This window comes from Castor canadensis, chromosome 14, assembly GCF_047511655.1.
Source record: "Castor canadensis chromosome 14, mCasCan1.hap1v2, whole genome shotgun sequence".
Lineage (NCBI taxonomy): Eukaryota > Metazoa > Chordata > Mammalia > Rodentia > Castoridae > Castor > Castor canadensis.
In genome coordinates this window covers 39,812,434-39,831,741 of record NC_133399.1, presented here as the reverse complement: position 1 = coordinate 39,831,741, position 19,308 = coordinate 39,812,434, and the positions used below count along the sequence as shown (strand labels likewise).

The following is a 19,308-nucleotide window of genomic DNA, read 5'->3' as shown; positions in this document are numbered from 1 at the left end:
ATGGGGCCCGCCTGCCGGGGGCGGGTACTGTCTGACGTGATGACGTTGGCGCAGGCGCAAAGGCACGACCGAAGCGGAGGGGCAGGAGGAGGAGGTGGCTGAGGCCAGCGAGGCAGCAGGGCCGGCCTGCTTTTCGGGATCACGGAGGGTGCGGACTGTCTCGGGCCGAGGCCGGCGGGTTGGGTGGGGCTGGGGTGGCGCTCTTGGGGAGAGGGACCTTTGAGGAGGGCGGGAGGGAGAGAAACTGGTTGGGGGGCGTTTGAGCGCACCCCATTCCCCCGTGACCCGGCCTGCGAGGGGCGTGGCGCCCTTGGGAATGCTTGAGCCGGAATGTGAGGGCTATGGGCAGTTCTCGGCGGGGGATGGGGGAGGGGTGCTACAAAGGGAGTCCGTGTTGGAGCCTGTGTGGCGGTAAAGGACAGTGGAGGACACTTTGCGGGACCCTTGTGCTGGTGGGTTGAGGGGGGTTTTGATACGTAGAGGAAGATATCTTGCTAGGATGGTGGGGGTCAGCGTCAGGCAAAAATGAACTTACAGAAACTCGGAAGCTATTGTCCAGCGCTGGGTTTGTTCATGATCGGGGGGCAGGGAGGGCGTGGGTAAGGACGAGTAAGGACAAGGGTTATACGGCAGTAACTAAGTGAGGGTCGGGACTAGGTTAGGAAGTTGGCCAGGAGGAAAGATCCCTAGTGCTTGAGGTGTGGGGAAGGGGCGTTGAACTAGCAAAGAAAGACTAGGGTACCTGTGGCGCACCAGTCCTGTTCCCCAAAGAGTGTGTGTTGGGGGAAGTGGCCCAACAGGGCTGATACTCACTCGTTGTGCAGTTGTACAGTGTGTGAGCAAGGGGCCTCAAGGTACAGACCCAGCCTAGAGGAGTTTGAACTTCAGGGCTGAGCCTCATAGGTCTTGTTTGGGGTGCAGTTCTCTCCATGTACCTGTGAGAGATGCCTGGTGTCTCACATCCTGCTTTCCCTTTTTCCCTGTCTCCTCCAGGGTTGTGGTTAGGGGACTCCCCAAGATCCCTGTCCCCAAGCTGCAGCGACTGAACTTTCATTGGAGCCAAAGCCTTGGGAAGGCAGGCCAGCCACCATGTCCACGTTCAGGCAGGAAGACGTGGAGGATCACTATGAAATGGGGGAGGAGCTGGGCAGGTGAGCAGCCTGTCTTGATAAGGCTTTCTGAATGGTAACTTCCTCCCTGTCTTTTTTTCCCTATAAAGGAATGAATCACTGTCATGTACTGGGGGGACAAGTTTGGGCTTTGGAACCAGATAGCCTTGAATTTTTTTCTCTTACGTCCCCTATGAATTTGCTGTGGGGAGAAATGTCATTGAGTCAGTCTACACAGCACTTAATGTGGAGGCTGACACATCGTGAGAGCAGCAAACTCCACTGTTTGTGTTCTTAGAGTCTTTCTCTTTCTGGAATCCACCTTTGTGGGGGGCACTTAAGTTTCCCCAGCTTTTGCACTTTCTAATTGCTTAGCACCCCTTCCGGAGAGCAGCTGATTTCTTGCCTGTGGGACCTCACTGGGTGTGTTCACTAGGCCCATCTTTTTTTTTTTTTTTTTTTTTTTTTTGGTGGAGCCTCGAACCATATTTGGTGAGTTTGCTGCTGGCCAGCCTTACTGGAGCAGCCTGGCCCGCCCCATGATGTCACCATGAGGGAATGTAAATAACTGAGCCCTGTGTCAGGCTGGAGAGTGCTGTCTGGGCTCATTGAACATCCAGAAATGCTTCCTTTGGAAGGAAGGAATTTCCTCAGAGTGGTGGGAGTGCACTCCAGCCCCCTGAGAAGTCTCCTGCTTTATTGTTAGAAATGGATTAGGGCTTCCTGCTGGGAGCTGCTTTGGCAGAAGTCAGTAAAGTTTAACCCATATTAGTCATTCTTCAGTGTCAAACCCCTGAGAACTGCAAAGTTTTTTTCAGTACTGGGGAAGAAACCCAAGGCTTTGCACATGCTAGGCAAGCACTCACCCCGAGCTACACCCTCGGCCCTGGATTGTGTATTTTTAAGGGACTGTGGGGGTGGGGGGAGGGGGTGTGTGGAAGTACCATTTCGTGACATGTAACAATGATAGGAAATTTCTCTTTCAGTATGTATAGTTAAAGTTGATAATTAAGGTCATTGGAACGTAGCCATGTGCATTCCCTGACATACTCTGGCTGCTTTTGTGAAGCCAAGTTAAAGAGTTAGGGGTTGGAGTTGTAGCTAAGTGGTGGAGCACATGTGAAAGGCCCTGGGTTCAGCCACAGTACTGCCCCCCTGACCCTCCCCACGCAAAAAGAGTGCTGAGCCCCTCGCTTTCTGGAAGTCTCCTTGTTCTGATGTTCTTCCCTGCCTTTGTGCCAGTGGCTTGCTCTACTTTGTGTGTCCTGCCCCCTCATTTCTGACTCATCCTAGCATTTGCAGCCCAGACTCTCTCCATTTCCTTCCCTTTCCCTCTGCACTGCCTCAGTGTTGCAGGTAAACTGAAAATTGTGGAAAAATACAATGCCAAGTCAGGGGCTCGCCCTCAAGACTGGGCTGGTCATCCTCTGGGGACGGTGTCCTGGGCCCTGCAGAGTGCTGGGCAGTGTCCTTGATCTCTGTCGACTCCATGCCAGGACCTCCCCAGGTGTGACAACCACACACATCCCCAGGTGTGGCCCCGTGGCCCCTGGGGCAGAACTTTCTCCAGTTAAGACCTTCCTTCCGTCACTTTGGTGCTTTTGCACACTTTCCTTGATGAAAATGTAATGGGCTTGTTTCCCTCTTTCTGAATTTCCATAATACTGTCCTAGGGCCCAGGGGAGTACACTCTGTTTTTCCCCATTGGCTGTGTGTTATTCCAGGGTACAAGTCACCTGTCTGCAGTCTGGTTTGTAGCAAGTCCTTGCTAAATGTCCGTTAGGTTAGTGCTGATTGAAGGCCTTGTGTGGTACCCACTGTGCCGGGGTCTTGGAGTTACCTTCCAAGAGAAGGTAGAAAGATAGGGCTGGATCAGGAAGGATCTATTCTCTCTGGGGAAGTGAGGCACCCTTCAGACTATGAGAGAGAAGTGAAGTTAACCAGGGTGGCAGGGACGTTGGGCTTGGTGGGAAGCCAGGAGTTAGTGCAGGAAGTGGCTGAAGTGGCTCAATATTGCACTTGTTTAGGACTTGGTGACAGAAGTCAGAATCCCAGTGGCAGTAAGCAAAGCAAGAATGGGATTGGTTAGGAAATGTAGTCCATGGCTGAGTGCCTGTGGGTACCCTGCGTTCTGGGGCCCAGACAGCAGCAGTGTAAAGAGGGCTGGGAGCCGAGGATGCCATGGGTGACAGGGAGACTGGTTTAGAGCTCAAGTGTACCTGTCCTGGCCTCCCTTAGCTCCTCTGCTTAAGCTTTGGCTAGTGTCAGGTGGCCTTGCATATCATGGCGCCCTAGCCACCATCTTTAATCCAAGCCCAGCAGAGAGGCAGGCACTCTTTCCAGCAAGTCCAGAGCCTCAAAGGTTGGTCACTTTGGACTGGAAGGTTTGGTTTTCTATCAGTCTAGGCCCTTCCTGGTCACCTCTTCTCTTACCTCCTTTCCATTGCCAGGGCTGGCCTTGGGTCATGGGGTATCAGGAGCTGCGAGGAAAGAGGGAAGGCCGCCCCAGACCAGGTGGATCTGTGGGCAGGAGATGTGGTGAGCCAGGCGCTGAGCAGGGGAAGCAGGTGCTGCCTTCTGGTCAGAGCCCCTGGCTTGGGTGCCAGTGGTACCTGGTTCCACTGAGTGAGACCCCACTTTGCTACTGGTAGTCTTGGACTGGCTGCCCTCCTTTTCCTCTCTCAGTGGATATCATAGAGGCACCTGCCTTGGAGGGATATTGTGTTGTTAAGTGGAAGTAACTTACAGGTGGCATTCAGACAGATGGGCACAGTGCTACCCTCATTCAGACCTCAGGATGCTAAACATGACAAGCTCATGGCTTCAGCAGCAGAAGGAGCTGGGATCCCATCTCTGGCAGCGTTTTCTCTCTTGGCCCTAATTCTGATTGGCTTTAGGGAATTAGTTGCCAGGAGTCACCATGGTGACTGGGTCATGCCTGGCTGTGGATCTGACTTGCTGGGGAGGCTAGGTGATGGTGGGAGCAAGTTGCTTTGTGCACATGCACACATGGGTTTTTCCTCCAGCTTGCTTGGATTTGCATCCATAGTCTTGGAAGGAAGTTAGTTAGTCTGTGAGGCTTCACATCCTAGATTTCCACTTTTGCTTCCACATCATGCAGCAGGCATGCCTGTCTTTATCAGTCACCAAGGCTTCCCTGACATACAGACTGGGCAGCAGTAATTGGTGTTCTTGCAGACCTAGAAGCTGGAAGTCCAAGGTCAAGGTGTAGGCAGGGTTGACTCCCTGGCTTACAAGTGTTCATTTCCCTGTGCTTTACCTGGCTGTCCTTCTATGGGTAGCTATGTCCCGACTGCCTCATCAGACAGTCAAGAGTGGATGAGGGCCTCTTGTAACTGCGTCATTTTAACTCCATCTGCTCTTTAAAGCCTTATTTCCAAAACATTGTCACATTCCAAGGTCCTGGGCAGTAGTTGGACACTGTGGCACTCACCTGTGGTCCCAGCTGTTTGGGAGGCTGAGGTGGAAGATTGCTTGAGTCCAGGAGTTCATGGCCAGCCAGGGCAACAGGTGAGACCCCATCTTAAGGAAAAAAAAAAAATCCCCAAAACCTTACCCTCAGGTTCTAGGGGTAGGATTTCAACATATAAATTTGAGGAAACACAGCTGAGATACTAGCGTCATCTTACCTGTTGCTGTGAGCGCTGTCCTACTCTTTGCCTTTAGTTCGCTTGGAGGACAGCTGGAGGAATGGAATGCACAGGCACCTCCTGCTTTCCTTCAGTGCTCAGTCTTCCGCTCAGCCAGCCTTGTCCCCACGCAAGTCGTGACGGGAGTTAGAGGAGATATTGGCACTGGTAGGGTGTGGGCAGGAGGGAGGAAGGCATACACAAGCGGGAGCAGCCTTAGGAAAGATGGGAGGTGGGACGTAGTGTACATGGAACAGTGGCTGAGTGGGCGGAGCCTGACAGGATCTCCCCACCATTCTTGTCCAGCCTGTGCCCTTGGTGTGTCTTGTGCCCTGTGTGACAGTGACACAAGTTAATGCCTTAGAACACAGATTTCTTTCTTTTAAAGTTTTGGGCTCTGAAGTCTCAGCTGGCTTGCACTCCTGACCAGAGGCCCCTCTTCAAGCTGTTCTTGCCTGCAGAGGCTCTTCTGTCTCCTGTTTTCTTCTCAAGTCCCTGAGGCCTGGTCTGGCCACTCTTCCTTGCTGCCCTCAGAAGTTCCTCCCTCTCATCCCCAAGGCCTCTCCTCTGTCCTCTCTTAACTCTTTCCCCATGTCTCAGACTTCACAACCACTTTTCTTTTGACTTCCCTGGGAGCTTTGTGGACATTGCCATCTGGAATATCTGTCTTGGAATTTGTCCCTCCACCTAAACGAGCTCTCGTACCATCTTCCAGCACCAGTCCGAAAGCTGTGGCCAATGGCCAGATCCAGGCCAGCCTGGCTCACCATGGCCCCCGCGTGGTTGCTTTTCTTTTTCCTTTCCCCATGCACCAGTGTGTTGGAGAGGTCTTTACAAAGGTTAAGACGCACAGGGCGAGGTCCTGGGGTGTGGAGCTCTCACTTCCTCTCTGAGCTTGACACTCCCCAGCGCCTCTTCATGGTCCCCAGCCTGGAAACTCCTGGTTTTTATGTTTTTACAGGGTTGTAAAAATATACTAGAACTGTGACAAGAGACTCTGTGGCCTGCAAAGCCTAGTGTGTTCACTGCCTGACCTTTCCCCGGTTACCATCATGGTATAACCAGGGGTTTGGACTGGGTGGCCACACCTGCAACCCAACACTTGGAAGATCCTCAGTCCCAGGCCAGCCTGGACTACAGAGCCAGACCCTGTCCCCAAGTTTTTAAAATAGCCAACTGCCTAGTGATTGCAGGGATTTAGAGCCCCTGGGGTACAGTGAACGCAGTTGCTTGCTCTCTCTTAAAAAACGGGGTTGCGATAGAATTCACATACCACAAGGTGCATGTTCAAAGTGTACGGCTTGATGATTGTTAGTGTGTTCACATTGTGCAGGCATCACCACCATCTACTTCCAGTGTTAAGGGAATCTCCAACAGAGACATGGGACACCAAGGCTTTTCAGGAAGCAATAGTTTTTAGCTTGCTGGCAGCGGCTCAGCAGATTCACATCCAAAGGCTGAGCCCCGAGATCAAAGGGGCCTCACCTTATATACCCTTGCAAGCAAAAGGCAAAGTTTAGCACATACATGGTTGCGTGTAACTCTGTTGGCTGCTTCACTCCCAGTGTTATGTGACCTTCTTCACATTTAGATTTTTAAGTTTTATCTTCCTGCTATGCCATCCCCTCCCCCTTGCTACATTATCATAACACAGACTTGTTTGTTTCTTTTTTGGCCCTTCTTCCTGCTACATTTTAACCCCCTTTAATGCTCGGACCCACCTAGGGTTAGAGCATCACCTTGATTTAGGGGTTTGTATTTTTATAGCATCATTATATGGGCAGTTGTTTTTCTCTCTGTAGTGGCGTCTATAATGGTCCTGATGGGTCACAATACCAAGGGATCCAGGCAGTGTAACATCAAACATGCTTCCAAGACAAGACCCATGGCCCTGCTTTCCATGACAAATGTAGCCTGTATTGCTGTTTTTACTCTGGGACTTCCAGTATCACTTACCAGCAACCTCACAAACTTGGGAGTATATGAGCTGATGTAACCCCTGACCTGTTGGTGGGTGCATGATACAAAGTTTGGCTGTGCGGAGGTCCCAACAACGGCTCTGTTATAATGTTCAGCACAAGGGCCATCCCAAAAAGGTAAGAGTCCCAGTGTGTAGAGGACAGCAGGGGTGTATCCCATGTTCAAGCTTCGTCCATGCATAGACTAGTCAGCTTCCAGAGTGACTAGAGCAGGGCTGTTGTCCTGTTGTTCATCAGCCCCTGTTGTCTCCTGGTTAGCAGGGTCCTTCTGTGGAAGGGTGCAGGTGTTCTGGAGGGTGATCTTGGATGGTGAGGCTGAGTGGGATGCAATGTCACTCAGGAGAGGCTGGCTTTACTGGGCTGTAGTGGATCAGGGGGATAGACAAGACAAGAACAAAAGGGCCCTTTAATGGGGTTTTAATGTTGGGCATTTTATTCTTTACCCAGACCACAGTAGCTTTTGGTTTCTTTCTTTCTTTCTTTTTTTTTTTTTTAATTGAGTAGAATTACCATGGCAACAATATAGTATCAGTATATATGTCCAAGAAAGCACATTGTTTAAAAAAGTTTAAACCACCGTCTTTAAGTATCAAAGGACATGTTCAGAGCCCATAAAAGTAATCAGTTTGTCTCTAAGTGGTGTCTGAAAATATGAGTTTGTGTCTGGAAGGGCTTAATGCCAGATAGCCACACATGTATAAGAGCCACTTCCTCAATCTTCTCAGCCCTGGTTGACACATAAGTAGTTATTAGAGTAATTTTTTATGGACTTGATTGTAAGTGTCCAGAAGGATCAGAACTGTAATGACAAAAACTTAAGAGTCATGGTTAAAATTCTGATGGACAATTTAGCAACTAACAAAACAGTGTATCAGTACCATTAACTTTTTGTTACCATGTTTATGTAAATTTTGTATTTTAGAAGGCTTGATATACTTGAGAAACATAAATATATTTAATATACAGGAACCAGCAACAGCATCACAGCTGTATAGAGGTTATATGTTGTTCTTGAAGTAAAACCTTAGATTTTCTCATCAGTTGGGGTGGGGAAACAGTGTGAGCCCAAATAGCCCAGTCATGGACAAAGGGTACAGTTGGACATAGGGGACCAACTGCATTAGAATCACCCAAGACAACAGTTGTTTAACCATGAGGTCATCTAGAAAATTTTACATAAACCAAGTTTTAAATGAACTTTTATTTAGTTATGACTTAGTTACTTAGTAGTCAAACTCTAAGAAAAATCACCAGAGAACACAGGTAAATATTTATGGGGACTAAGTGTGGAGTTAGGAAACATAGTGGCCAAGAAGCATGGCTCAGTTGTTGAGAAGGGATATATCCCAGATTGTTGATGTTAACACATGGCTTGTGAAATATAGCAGGATTCCAACAACCTATAGTCAGTGGAGACCCCCTAAAATAACAGGCCCAACCTGGTCATCCCAGGCCAAAAATTCCTTCCACCTGACATGTGAAAGAAGTAGGACTAACATTTCTACATTTTTTTTTTTTTAATCCTATCTGAAGGGTGCACTTTGACTTTTTTTTTTCCTCACATAAGTAAATCTGTCTCGACCCTCATATCAGTGCAGCGGCACTCCTGTGCTCAGCTGCCTCTTGCCTCTCTGTTTTAATAAACTCTTGTTGTCTTGATAAGTTTGTGGAATAACCTGTAGCACCAAAAATTCCTTAGTTATCTTGACAAAACAAAAACCATTTTTAAGATAGTTTTTTTGTAAATGTTAGCAAGAACAATATATTTTTAAGATAGCCTTAGAGAATTAAGTTTTAATTTAACCTCAGTACATTAAATTTTGACCTTACAAAACCTTTAATGTAACTGGATTTTAGTCAACTTAATCACTTACATAAGCGTTTATAAGCTCCATCTTTTTATGACAACTTACTCTGTACCTTTATGACAACTTATTTTGTATCCCCTGGAGGAGCTTGACTTTACCTTCTTTTCTTTTTTTTTTAATTGAAAAGTATTTTTTAACCTTTTATTTTTAAAACCCATCTTAATATTACATATATATATTTGTTACTTCTTGAAAATAACTCATAAAGTCTTTTAACTTAGAACCTTATATTTGTATGAAAAAACCATAAAGAAAACAACCTCAAAATTATTGTTTGTATAAAAACAACTTATAGAAAGCCCATTTGTTAATAGACCCTGTATATTATAAGAAAGAATTAAATCCTAGATTTTATTTATGACAGAGTGAAATAGGCTAAGGTCAATTTTTAACTACCTAAATTTTAAGATTCCTGCTGCAGTCTATAGCCTCCCACCCTTCTTTCTTTCTTTTTTTTTTTTTCTTTTCCCTTTGGTCTGAGCTGGAGTGTTAACCCCTAAATGCCTACATCCTAGTGAGAATTGATTGAAATAAGTTTGAAAACTGGTTTTCTTAAAAATAGCATTAGAACAGAGTAACAATTTTTGACATTGACTCTGTAATAAGAACCATCCTCAAGATGTTTACATATTTATATGTAAAAAGCTTAAGCAGTTTATAACAGAAATCTTTTTTTTCTTCCTCCCTTCCTTCCTTCCTCTCTCCTTCTCTCTCTCCCTCCCTTCCTTCATAGTTGCACAGGAGAGGATACATTGTGACATTTATTTATTTATTTATTTAAAATTTTTATTCATACCTGCATACAATGTTTGGGTCATTTCTCCCCCCTTCCCCCTGCCCCCTCCCTTACCCGCCCCTGCTCCCTCCCTTACCCCCCCTTACCCCTCGCTACCCAGCAGAAACTATTTTGCCCTTATCTCTAGTTTTGTTGAAGAGAGAGTGTAAGCAATAATAGGAAGGACCAAGGGTTTTTGCTAGTTGAGATAAGGATAGCTATACAGGGAGTTGACTCACATTGATTTCCTGTGCATGTGTGTTATCTTCTAGGTTAATTCTTTTTGATCTACCCTTTTCTCTAGTTCCTGGTCCCCTTTTCCTATTGGCCTCAGTTGCTTTTAAGGTATCTGCTTTAGTTTCTCTGCGTTAAGGGCAACAAATGCTGTCTAGTTTTTTAGGTGTCTTACCTATCCTCATACATTCCTTGTGTGCTCTCGCTTTATCATGTCATCAAAGTCCAATCCCCTTGTTGTGTTTGCCCTTGATCTAATGTCCGCATAAGAGGGAGAACATACGATTTTTGTTCTTCTTCATGGCTGCATAAAATTCCATTGTGTATAAATACCACATTTTCTTAATCCATTTGTCAGTGGTGGGGCATCTTGGCTGTGTCCATAACTTGGCTATTGTGAATAGTGCTGCAATAAACATGGGTGTGCAGGTGCCTCTGGAGTAACCTGTGTCACAGTCTTTTGGGTATATTCCCAAGAGTGGTATTGCTGGATCATATGGTAGATCAATGTTTAGATTTTTAAGTAGTCTCCAAACTTTTTTCCAGAGTGGTTGTACTAGTTTACATTCCCACCAACAGTGTAAGAGGGTTCCTTTTTCCCTGCATCCTCGCCAGCACCTGTTGTTAGTGGTGTTGCTAATGATGGCTATTCTAACAGGGGTGAGGTGGAATCTTAGTGTGGTTTTAATTCGCATTTCCTTTATAGCTAGAGATGGTGAGCATTTTTCATGTGTTTTTTGGCCATTTGAATTTCTTCTTTTGAGAAAGTTCTGTTTAGTTCACTTGCCCATTTCTTTATTGGTTCATTAATTTTGGGAGAATTTAGTTTTTTAAGTTCCCTATATATTCTATAACAGAGATCTTTAAAACAAACACCCTGGTTTTTGTTACCTTGACTATCACATTAACTTTATAACAGCAGTTTAAGAACCGTTTTGAAGATGCTTACACACACACACACACACACACACACACACACACACACTAAAGTTTTATAAATTAAGCATGCCAGAAAAAAATGTCCTTTTGTGTGCATAAGATGAGATGGAATTCCAGAGCAAATTAAATTTTGCCCAGTGCTTTAAACAAATTGACACACACACACACAAAATTAGAGTGTACGCTCAAAAAAAACCACAAAACTTAAATTATACTCAGAGGGCTATCCGATGGAATGGTGGATGATGCATCTGTTCTCTTGTGAGTCTCCCTCTTTGAAACTGAATTTTTTGTTATCCATCCCTTAACCTTGGTCATGGCTATTTCCCAGGAAAAGCTCAACCCTCCTAATTCTTGGAGGTGTCTCACACACTTTCGCCCTGCTCCCTAAACTCGAGTGATCCTGTTTCACCCCAGACAGGGTTACTTGGGGTCTCTGAGAGGTGATCATTCTCCTCTTCTGTCATCTAAAGGCAGGCCTATTATTCGAACCCAGGTTCTTATCATTCTGACAAGGCAGGCCTCTCAGTTGTTTCCTAAGCCTTCTCCAGGTTGAGCTTGTCAACTGAGACTTGACAAGCAGGAGAGGTTGAGTCCCAGTGACAAGGAGGTGAAAACACTGTATCTTCTGAATCCCAGACGAGCCCCATTAGTGTTACAGGAATCTTGAACAGACATAGGACACCAAGACTTTTCAGGAATCAGTATTTTTTAGCTTGCCAGCAGTGGCTCAGCAGATTCACATCCAAAGGCTGAGGCCCGAGAACAAAGGTGTCTCACCTTATCTACCCTTGCAAGCAGGTTACAGAAGCAAAAGGCGAGGTTTAATCCATATATGGTTGCATGTAGCTCTGTTGGCTACTTCACTCCCAGTGCTATGAGACCTTCTTCATGTTTTAGATTTTTAAGTTTTATCTCCCTGCTATGCCATCCCTTCTCCCCACCACCCTCCCCTGCCCCGCTACATTATCAGAACACAGACTTGCTTGTTTTTTTTTTTTTTTTTTGCCCTCCTCCTGACTACACCCAGGCATTCTCCTTGCTCCAAGCCAAAATCCTGTCCTCATGAGCAGTCACCCTGTCCCTTCCCAGTCCCCGTACCCACGAGTCCATCTCCTGTCTGGACCCTCCTGTTCTTGATGTTTCCTATCAATGGCGTCACACTGCAGGACTTTTTGTGTCTGCTTCTCACTGAGCACTGTGTCCTGAAAGTCCCTCCATGTTGAGTGTCACCTGTGTCAGAGCCCCACTCCTGTTCTGGCTGAGTGATGCTCCAACACGTGGATGGGGACATGCTGTGTATGTGCATTTGTGGCTCATGGTTGCTGGGCTGCTGTGAATTAGTTGCTGTGCATGTTGTGTGTAAGCCCTTGTGAGGACGAACGTTCTGTTCTCTTGGGCAGCTGCCTCGGCTCAGCTGCTGGGCTGGATGAACCACTCACAGCTTCTCCACTGCTCCCTGCAGCTTCCACTGTGTCTGCGCATTTCTCCTTCCCATCAGGAAGGTGTAAGATGCAGTCCCCACAGCCTGCCTTGATGGGCAAACACACACCTTCCACTGCCTGTTGAATAAGGAGCACTTTGGAGTCAGTGGCTCTTTCTTTTTCCTTCAGTTTAATCACATGAAAAAAAATAAAAGTTCAACCTCGTGAGAAGTTCAGTCAGAAAGAACCGCATCGAGTAGAAAGTAAAAGCCCCTTCTCCCATGTCCTTTCTCAGTCCCTTCTGGGGCCACTAGCGAGTTGCTGTCTGAATCTTTTCTTCTCTTAACTTGGACATCGTGTATATGCAGGAAAACAAAACAAAACAAAAAAATCACAGTTGATCTGTGTTAGTCAGCTTCCCGTTACTACAATAAAATACCTGAGGTAGTGAAGTAACAAAAGATCTGTTTAGCTCAATGTTGGTTCAAGTCCAGGATCGGGTGGCCCATGGCTTTGGGCCTCAGGCAGAGTCAGCACTTCATGGCAGAACATGTCAGAGCAGCGGACCACTCACTCTTGAGCCAGGAAGCAGAGAGGCTGAGACAGAGTCCCCAGTCCTCTTTGAGGGCATGACCCCATGACCTGACTTCTCTCATAACCTCGTAAAGGTCCAGAGCACTTCCTGGTAGTGCTATCAGGAGACAGACTTCCAACATGTGTGCCTTGGGACGTTCCAGATCCAAATGATAGCAGAATGCTCTTTATTTTTGGCGCTGGGGTTTGAACTTGGCCTCATACTAGCTGGGCAGGCACTCTACCATTCGAGCCACTCCACCAGCCCTTTTTTGTGATGGGTTTTTTCAAGATAGGGTGTCATGAACTATTTGCCTGTGCTGGCTTTGAATCGAGATCCTCCTGACATCTGCCTCCTGAGTAACTAGGATTACAGGCATGAGTGATGCTTGGCTATGGCATGTCTTAATGTAGCAAGTCCTCACTGCGTCTCTCTGTCCCAGATAAAGAGCCACTCCTTGATTTATCAACATCATCCCAGTTCCTTTTTGTCCCCTGGGGATAGCCCTGAAGGATTGGGGACAGAGATGTATTGAGTGCTAGGAATTTCCAGTTCTTCTGGAGGGTCATGGGGTTCCCACTTCCCCTCACAGTGGGGAAGTAGTTAGGGAGGCATTGGGGGCTGCCCAGCTCACCTTCCCTTCCCTCCCCTCTTGTCCCCTCTTCACGGCCCCCTGGCAGTGGCCAATTTGCCATTGTGCGGAAGTGCCGGCAGAAGGGCACAGGGAAAGAGTACGCAGCTAAGTTCATCAAGAAGCGCCGTCTGTCGTCCAGTCGGCGGGGCGTCAGCCGGGAGGAGATCGAGCGGGAGGTGAGCATCCTGCGAGAGATCCGGCACCCCAACATCATCACACTGCATGACGTGTTCGAGAATAAGACAGACGTGGTGCTCATCCTGGAGCTCGTGTCAGGTGGGGAGCTCTTCGACTTCCTGGCTGAGAAGGAGTCACTGACTGAGGATGAGGCCACCCAGTTCCTCAAGCAGATCCTTGACGGTGTCCACTACCTGCACTCCAAGCGCATTGCCCACTTTGACCTCAAGGTAAGCTTGTGGGCTGGGCCTGTGACTGAGTGCACCGCCCCCAGCCTGTTGCTGCCCTGGGGCCGAAGGGGCGCATGGCTCAGGTGGGGGCCTGTGGGGAGGGTCAGCCGAGGGCGCTGCTGTCTGAGAGCAGGCCGGTGCTGGCTTGCCACAGCCCCGCGGCGTCCCCTGCAGCCAGAGAACATCATGCTGCTGGATAAGAGCGCGCCCAGCCCACGGATCAAGCTCATCGACTTCGGCATCGCCCACAAGATCGAGGCTGGGAGCGAGTTCAAGAACATCTTCGGTACCCCGGAGTTCGTGGGTGAGGCCCCAAGGGGTGTTGGCCTGGGCTGGGGAGGCAGGGACAGACATGGCCTGGGTCCTGTGTGTTGCGGGCCTCTGGCCACTGCTTCAGTGCCCTGGCATTGTTTGGACTTCTGGGCTTCTGCTGGAGCCGTCACCATCCAGCCTTCCTGCCTATTGGGCCTAGGCCCTGAGAGCCAGCCAGCCCTGCCATGTTCACCACCAAGTACAGTGGGATGGGAGAGAGCCTGTCTGTCCGAAGCCTGTGTCCTTAGAACCATGAAGACAGGGCTCTGTCGCTCCTGTTGGCTGTGTGACACTGACACCAACACCGCCACCCCCCCCCCCAAATCCCTGTCCCCACAGCTCCTGAGATTGTTAACTACGAGCCCCTGGGGCTAGAGGCAGACATGTGGTGAGTGTGGGCTGCTGACACTTGCGCCTGCGCCCTTCCTCCCCCTCCCTCTCCCGCCAACCCTTCACTAGCTGTCCACTTGCTGCAGGGCCAGAGCCAGGCTGGGGATGCAGCCTGTGCTGGTGCCTCTTGGTGCTTTTGAGGGTTCGGGGGGAGGAAGAGGACAGACTGCTGCCATGGGATAGGGGTCAGCAGGCTATAGCCTGAGTGCCAGGTCAGGCCCAGCTGCTAAGAGTGGTTCGCATTTTAATTTTTAAATGGAGGCTTTGGAACAGAGCAGACACACCTCTGACAGTGTTTATTAGTGGCTGCTATAAGTTTGCCAGCCTCAGGCAAACCACACCAGGCCAGGGGAGGGTCTGCTTGGGGAATGGGCGGGGGTGCTGTGCTTGGCTCGTACTGTTGCATTCCACCCTCCAACTGCACTGGGATAGGTGGGCATGGCCAGCCAGCCACAGGTAGCAGATTCTGCAGCTCCAGAGCTGACAGAGGTGGTACAGGCTGGAGCCAGCCCCTGAAGTCCCAAGCTCCCAATGGCTTTCCCATTGGGTCACCCTGGCTCTCTAGACAGTGGGGTGGCCTTGGTCTGGGAATGGGGTGCTACCCTGCAGCTGTGCTGATCCCTTGTCTCTTCTGTCTCTCCCAGGAGCATTGGCGTCATCACCTACATCCTGTGAGTACACTTGCTGTGTGGCTTGGTGGCTGGCCGGGTGGCCAGATATCCTCTGGCCCAGGGCTTTGTGGTGTTCCAGACCTTCTGTGGTGCTCAGTGAATGCCTGATGGCCGAATGAGCAAGTGAAGGAGTGAATGGTTCTACGTGGTTGCTGTCACAGGTCTGGACCCTGTCATGTGAAGTGACATGTACGGGGCTGTGGCCTCCCTTCCTGTCCGACCACTGGAGGCAAAAAGGACCCAAGCCCTTGTCCTTTCCCCACCTGCTACCATATTTATGTATGTATGTATTTATTTATTTATTTTGGTGCTGGAAATGAACCCAGTGCCTCTTTCATGCTTAGTGGGCCCTTACCACTGAGCTGCTCCCCAGCCCAGTGCCTTGGTTTCATGGCCCCTCTGCTGATCTGTGCCCTTGTGTGTGTGGGGGCGCAGAGAACTAACCCCAGAACTTCCCATACCTATGGTCAGTGTCTCATGAGTGTAGACGACTGTGACATGAACCTTAGCCCTACACTAGGTAGTCAGGTCCAGACTTGGCCAGGTGGCCCCAGTTCTGATACTGTCCCTCTCTGGCCCAGGACCCCACGTATGACCCCTTGATGTCTAGTCACCTGCCTTCTCCTGCTGGAGAGTTCATGCCTGTCCCCGTCCTGCATGACCTTGACTCTTTGCAAGGGTATTTTGCAGAACGCCCCACTTGGGGCTCATCTGCCATTCTTTCATGATCAGCTGGGATCCATAAGAGCAGGCACCCTGTTCTCTGGGCATCAGGGCACGTGGCTCCCAGCAGTGCAGGTCTTCCCCTGGTTGGTGGGTGTCAGTCAGGACTGTCCTCTTGAAAGTGACTGCTGTTCCTTTTCTAGTTACTGGGCAGTTGGGAGAGATGCTTTGAGACTGCATTGCCCCAGAGGCTGAGTTTGCAGGGATACTTCCCCTCGGTGTCTTTGGTGCCTTTGTGTGGGTGGCCAGGGGTCCTGGTGGGGAAGGCCCACATGTGTGGGAGTGTCTGAGGTTCCCATCAGCCTCTGTGTGTAGCCCATTGCCAGTACCTTGGAATTCAGGTGGCGGTGGGGGACACACGGCTGAACCGTCCTCCTTGATGAATTCCACATCCATCCATCTTCCAGCCTCAGTGGTGCATCCCCGTTCCTGGGTGAGACCAAGCAGGAGACCCTGACCAACATCTCGGCTGTGAACTACGACTTTGATGAGGAGTACTTTAGCAGCACCAGTGAGCTGGCCAAGGACTTTATCCGCCGGCTGCTTGTCAAAGACCCCAAGTATGAGCGCTGGGTGGGGGTGGGACACCCACTTGCCTCAGCCATGAGAAAGGCTCCTCCTATAGCTGGAAACTTCTGGAGATGACACGCGGAGGGCTGTATTGGTCCACACCTGATTTTTTTGGTGGAACTAGGGTTTGTACTCAAATCATGCTTGCAAGGCAGACTCTACCACTTGAGCAATGCCTCCAGCCCCCACACATTTTTTTTTTTTTTTTTTTTTGCAGTCAGGGCCTACGCCTATGAGCCACTCCACCAGCCCTTTTTTTGTGATGGGTTTTTTCGAGATAGGGTCTCTTGAACTATTTGCCTGGGCTGGCTTTGAACTGCGATCCTCCTGATCTCTGCCTCCTGAGTAGCTGGGATTACAGGCGTGAGCCACTGCCCTTGGCATCCCCACACCATTTTTAAGAAACTTAAGTAAGTTTCACATAAAATTCCGAATTACTCTTTATCCATAGAAAAATGTAGAGTCCTGCTGGACATGGTAATCCTAGCCCTTGGGAAGCCGAGAGGAAGATTGTGAGTTCCAGTACCTTGGGCTACATAGGGAGAAGCTGTCTGAACCAGTTCAGTGGTAGAGCATATGAGCACAAGGCCCAGCAGCATCAAAAGGAAAAAACAATCTAGAATCCTACTGCGCCGAGCCCTCAACACAGCTATCCACATGTCTGCCCAGTCCTCCATGGCCTCCTGGCTCTCGTGGGTATCAGAGTTGTGTCGCCAGTGTGAGGTTGCAGCATAGTTGACTCACCCTGAGCCCCAGCTGGCCTGCTCTTCAGGCCCCTGGACTGGCTCCTTGTGGCTGGCAGACAGAGCAGAGTTTAAGGGAGTGGGTGCCCTGGGATGGCAGGTCTGGGGGTCAAGTCAAGGCAGGAGCTGAGGGCCCTCCAGCCTGCTCCCTATCCCTCTTAGCCCCTGCCACGGGGAGATGGGCAGTGAACACACTGTGACTGGGGTGGGGGGTTCTTTCAGGAGGAGGATGACTATTGCCCAGAGCCTGGAACATTCCTGGATCAAGGTAAGTTTTCTTGGCCTTTTCTGGGGTCCCTCAAAGTACCTGGCACGTGAGTGACAAGCCCACAGCATCTGGGAGGTCCCTAGGGGAGTGTGCCTGGGTGATGGGGTGCTCACACTGTGAGATGGCATTGGAGTGCAAGTCATTGAGACCCTGGCGAAGTCCCGGGAGAGCCACCATGGTGTTCCCCCCCCCCCCCGGCAAGAACAGGCATGGCCGTGTGCCATGAAACCTTCACAGAGTGGTCATGCTGGATGCATCCCTGCCTCTGCCCACAGGCCATCCGGCGGCGGAATGTGCGTGGTGAGGACGGTGGCCGGAAGCCCGAGCGGCGGCGCCTGAAGACGGCCCGGCTGAAGGAATACACCATCAAGTCACACTCGAGTCTGCCGCCCAACAACTCCTACGTCAGCTTCGAGCGCTTCTCCAAGGTGCTGGAGGAGGTGGCTGCGGCCGAGGATGGCCTGCGTGAGCTGGAGCGTGGCCGGCGTCTGTGCCGCGAGGACGTGGAGGCGCTGACCGCCATCTATGAGGAGAAGGAGGCCTGGTACCGGGAGGAGAGTGACAGCATCGGGCAGGACCTGCGGCGGCTGCGGCAGGAGTTGCATAGGACCGAGGCGCTGCAGCGGCAGGCGCAGGAGGAAGCCCGGGGCGCCCTGCTGGGGGCCGGTGGGCTCAAACGCCGCTTCAGCCGCCTGGAGAACCGCTACGAGGCCCTGGCCAAGCAGGTGGCCTCCGAGGTGCGCTTCGTGCAGGACTTGGTGCGCGCCCTGGAGCAGGAGCGGCTGCAGGGTGGCGAGTGCAGCCTCCGCTAGGCCCGTGTGGTGGGGACACCTCCTGTGGGGCTTGGCCTCCTGTGGGTCTCCAGCCCACATGGAGCCCTGGGCTGGACCCGGGAGTCCATCACAGCTCTTCTCCCGCAGCTGTGTCCCCAGGGGAGCTGGGCACAGGAGCCCCTGCTGCAGGGTCCCGTTGTTCCCAGGCTACCCTCCTGCAAGCCTCATGCTACCTGTGCTTCCCCTGGTTGTAGCTCCCCCTGCCATGGCAACAGAATTGGCTATGGCGCACAGGGTGTCCTTGTGCCCTGCTGGCAGTTGAGGTGGCCACCTTCATGTCCAGCATGTGGGTCAGGAGGCCTAGGACTGACAGAGCTCCGTAGCCTTGGGTCCCCCACACCGGGCCAGCACAGGAAACCTGGGTGGTTTGTCAGGCTGGGAGTCAGAGACAGCCCTGTGGGCAGGCAGCTCCCTCCCTGTCAGCCCTGCCCACAGACAGCTTACCCAACCCCATTGGGCACCAGCGATTGGATTAAGCAGGGACTGCCCTCGAGGCTGTGGCATGGGGACATTGGCAAGTAGTGGTTTCTTGTCAACTTGAGGCCCAAGGATCCTGCCTGTGGTGGAGCTACAGGGCAGCCCTGGTCACCTCGGGCTCTGGAAGCTCCTGAGGAGCCTCTAGTGATACCATCGTCAGCCTCTTGACAGTGCGTGTGTCCCAGATGCCAAAGCCATCACCCTACCCCGAATGCCCACTGGCTGCCGCCCCCTTCAGGGCACCACGCGCTCCTGCCTCTGCCACCATTGTCAGCACCCTTAGGACCTGCCTGCTCCTAGCCAGTGCCCCTAGAAGGGGACAAGTTTCCCCTAGGCCTTACTGCCAGCATGGGGGTTCTGCTCCCAGGAGCACCAGTTTTCTCAGCCTGCTGGGCCCAGCTGCCCTAAGACAGAAACCTGCTCACCTCTGCCTTGCTGTGTCCCAGACCTACCTGGCCAGGAGCCCTCTCTCTAGGAGGAAATGCTGGGCACCTGTAGGTGCTGCCTTTGGGTTTGATAGCAGGACAGTGTTCACCTGTTCCTGCCATGGCTGGAGCTGGGCCTGGGCTTCCCTTGGCTGTGGGGTCTTCAGCCACTATCTCCCAGCCCCCTTGGGGTTGAGGCCTGTCCCTATGGATGGTGGGGCTCTGCCAAATGCCCCTTGCACCTCCCTCGATGTGTGTGTGCAACTGTACAGGCCAAAAGGAATAAAGCCGCCTCCTGACTTG

General features: G+C 50.6%; 1 protein-coding gene across 4 annotated transcripts; it reads left to right on the top strand.

Moving 5' to 3' along the window:
- The first annotated feature begins 25 nt into the window (after positions 1 to 25).
- On the top strand, positions 26 to 19,308 carry Dapk3 (death associated protein kinase 3). 4 transcript variants are annotated; one of them, XM_020165865.2, is made up of 9 exons: positions 26 to 148; positions 994 to 1,151; positions 13,233 to 13,593; positions 13,768 to 13,897; positions 14,245 to 14,293; positions 14,940 to 14,966; positions 16,097 to 16,249; positions 17,225 to 17,270; positions 17,546 to 19,308. In XM_020165865.2, the coding sequence occupies exons 2-9, from the start codon at positions 1,090 to 1,092 to the stop codon at positions 18,080 to 18,082; spliced, it is 1,365 nt and encodes a 454-aa protein (XP_020021454.1). In that variant the 5' UTR covers positions 26 to 148; positions 994 to 1,089; the 3' UTR covers positions 18,083 to 19,308. The 4 variants fall into 4 exon arrangements, with proteins under 4 accessions (XP_020021454.1, XP_073910441.1, XP_020021456.1 ...); XM_074054340.1 differs by lacking the exon at positions 26 to 148 and adding an exon at positions 236 to 332; XM_020165867.2 differs by lacking the exon at positions 26 to 148 and adding an exon at positions 301 to 452.

Coding starts and splice junctions, on each gene's coding strand:
- Dapk3 (XM_020165865.2), top strand. CDS start 1,090: ATGTCCACGTTCAGGCAGGAAGACGTGGAGGATCACTATGAAATGGGG. Junction 1,152..13,232: donor ATGGGGGAGGAGCTGGGCAG/GTGAGCAGCCTG, acceptor GCCCCCTGGCAG/TGGCCAATTTGCCATTGTGC. Junction 14,967..16,096: donor GGCGTCATCACCTACATCCT/GTGAGTACACTT, acceptor TCCATCTTCCAG/CCTCAGTGGTGCATCCCCGT.